Raw genomic sequence first — 2,500 nt, forward strand, 5'->3', positions numbered from 1 at the left:
GAGAAGAAGCAGGAGGAGGGAGGAGGAAGAGGAAAAGGGGAAGGGAGAGGAGGAGGAGGAAGAGGGAGTAGGAGGAGGAAGAGGGGAGAATGGAAGGGGTGGAGGAAAAGGAGGAGGAAGAAGAAAGAGGGAGGAGGAGGAGGTAGTGGTAGGGGTGGTGGAGTGTGAAAATAGAGAATGTAGTGGTGGAGGTGGAGGTGGAGGAGGGGAAGGAGAAGACGATGCAGAAAATAAAGAAAAGGAAGAAGGAGGAGGATAAAGAGGAGATGAAGAAGGAGGAGAAGGAGAGGACGAGTAAGATGAGAAGGAGAATAAAGAAGAAGAAAAATAAGAGGAGTGAATGAGAGGAGGAAGAAAGGAATGAAAAGAGGGTGATGCTCTTATCAATGATACTTAAGCTTAATCTGTTGATATCTGAGACTCATGTTTGATTGACACAAATAGAGCAGGCAGAGGCAGTGCAACTCGCCCGCCTCGAACAATAAATCGCATCGACTTAAATGTATTTCAGTAATTCCTGCTTTTCACTGTTCACCTTCGCATCGTGGTCGCCTGTGAGCACCTTCTGACACTGTACACTATCAACAGATTCACCGGCACTTCACTATAACAAAGATTTTCAAGGAAAAAAAAAAGGTAAAAATAAAAGTTTATCGGTCACTGGGTTAAAGCACGTCGAGAACTTGTTTACACAGAGTGCGATTACATGACATCAATATCAGACACCAGCTTACCATGCAGCCACTGAAGGAGAAGTTCTGAAGGCAAGAACGGTAAAACGGTAATTTACAGCACTTAAGAAGGAAGGGGGGAAACATGTGTTCTATGTCTAAGTGATCTGACTTAACTGTGTTTTGTGTTTACATATTTTTCCATTTTTCATTTTTCTGCAAGGGTTATATATATATATTACTTGTCCAAAAAAATGAAAATGCTTTCAAAGGGGCTTTCTGGGTTTTATTTCTTTTTTCCCTGTTTGGAGAGAAGCATCCACGTCGGAGGTTATGTTTAATAGCTTACGCAATCCTTCTCGCGTTTCCCAGCACCGGCAGCAGAACAGCTACTTTCACTTCGAACCACCAGATGTCCTTTTGAATACTGGATCTCTTGCCGCGTCACTCGATAAACTACGAAAAAAAATAGACAGAAAGTCGTCGCACTTCGCTCTGTACACACTAGGGCACCTTGTGATTAGCACCAGGTTTCTTTGCTCTTGACGCCGTTGACCACCTCGGCCGGCTCGTGGTACTCGATCTTTCTGGTGACGGGCTCCTTGTTGGTCCGCACCAGGGGCCGCTCCGTGACCTTGTCCGCGCGCCCCTCCGCCACGTCCAGCGGCCTCGGGGACACCTCGCCGGTCTTGGGGGCGCCGTTGACGAGCTTCGGGGACGAGACGGCGAATTTGGGCGTCGCGTTGGCCAGCTGCGGGGCGTCGGTGGCCGGTTTGGGCGCTCCGTTGGCAGATTTCGTCGTTCCGTTGACCGGCTTGGTGGTCCCGTTGGCGAACTTGGCCGTGGCCACCGAGGTGTCGCTGCCGCTCTCGTCCTTGGTGCTCGAGGAGGAACTCGAGGTGGGGTCGGTGTTTCCTGAAGGCGACGGGGACTTGCTCGGCGCGGCCGGAGGCAGGGAGGCCCGCAGCGAGTGGTTCTTCGGCATGTCGGGAATGTCCGGGAACTCGTACTCGCTGTCGTCCTCCTGCTCGGACTCGCGGCCGTAGATCTGGGCGAGCTTCTCGAAGCGATGCCCCCAGTCCGTGCGGTAGTCGAAGGTCGCGTCGCTCCTGCCCGAGGTGCCTGCGGTAGAAGGGAAGCCTAAAATCAGAGAGAAGGAGAAAGGGCGTTACATCACCTTTTCATAAGACACTCACCCTAAGCGTAATTTTTTTTTTTTTTTTTGGGGGGGGGGCTATAGCTGTATGACTAAAAACACGTGACCAAGACCTGTGTAGAACGTCATGCAATTGATAAATCACTACGGAAAAAAATAAACGCCAAATAACGCATATACAAGCCACTCAGAGTACGCATAAACGCACAAAGAATGAAAGAAAAACGGGACCTTTCTACTTCACTTTATCAAAACCCATAAGCACACACGATCTCTGTCACAAAAATCAGAAACTTGAAGTTCAAATTCAAAACACTGTATATAACTTAAAGGCTACTGTGATTGTGATGATAGATGGACAACAAATTCTAAAAAGAAAAAAAACATACATGACACAAAACGATAAGACAACAGGTGGTTTTAACATACACATAGCAAACATGGAGATAAAACAACTTTAACAAACAAAACAACACACAAATAAAAAAGCACATAATCCTTTTCTTGTATAGAAAACACAATCCACCAACGAAAAAAAACAGCAAGAAATTGAAACTTTGCCTAAAAAAGTAAAACAAAACACACACAAAGCACATTATCCTGTTGTTGTTTTTTGTTTTTGTTTTTTTTAGGAAAAACACAAACCACAAATAAGAACAACAGCAGGACGAGA

At 46.6% G+C, this 2,500-nt stretch overlaps 1 protein-coding gene across 1 annotated transcript in view; it reads right to left on the reverse strand.

The window, feature by feature from the left end:
• Positions 1-2,500, reverse strand: part of LOC113825387 (DE-cadherin) — a 263,829-nt gene that overhangs the window by 2,597 nt on the left and 258,732 nt on the right. The window contains exon 33 of the mRNA XM_070130637.1: positions 1-1,793. This exon is cut by the window's left edge and continues 2,597 nt beyond it. Within this exon, the coding sequence (XP_069986738.1) occupies positions 1,192-1,793 (602 nt within the window). The 3' untranslated portion in view covers positions 1-1,191. The remainder of the gene's footprint in view (positions 1,794-2,500) is intronic.

The sequence above is a fragment of the Penaeus vannamei genome, chromosome 15 (assembly GCF_042767895.1).
Source record: "Penaeus vannamei isolate JL-2024 chromosome 15, ASM4276789v1, whole genome shotgun sequence".
Classification (NCBI taxonomy): domain Eukaryota; kingdom Metazoa; phylum Arthropoda; class Malacostraca; order Decapoda; family Penaeidae; genus Penaeus; species Penaeus vannamei.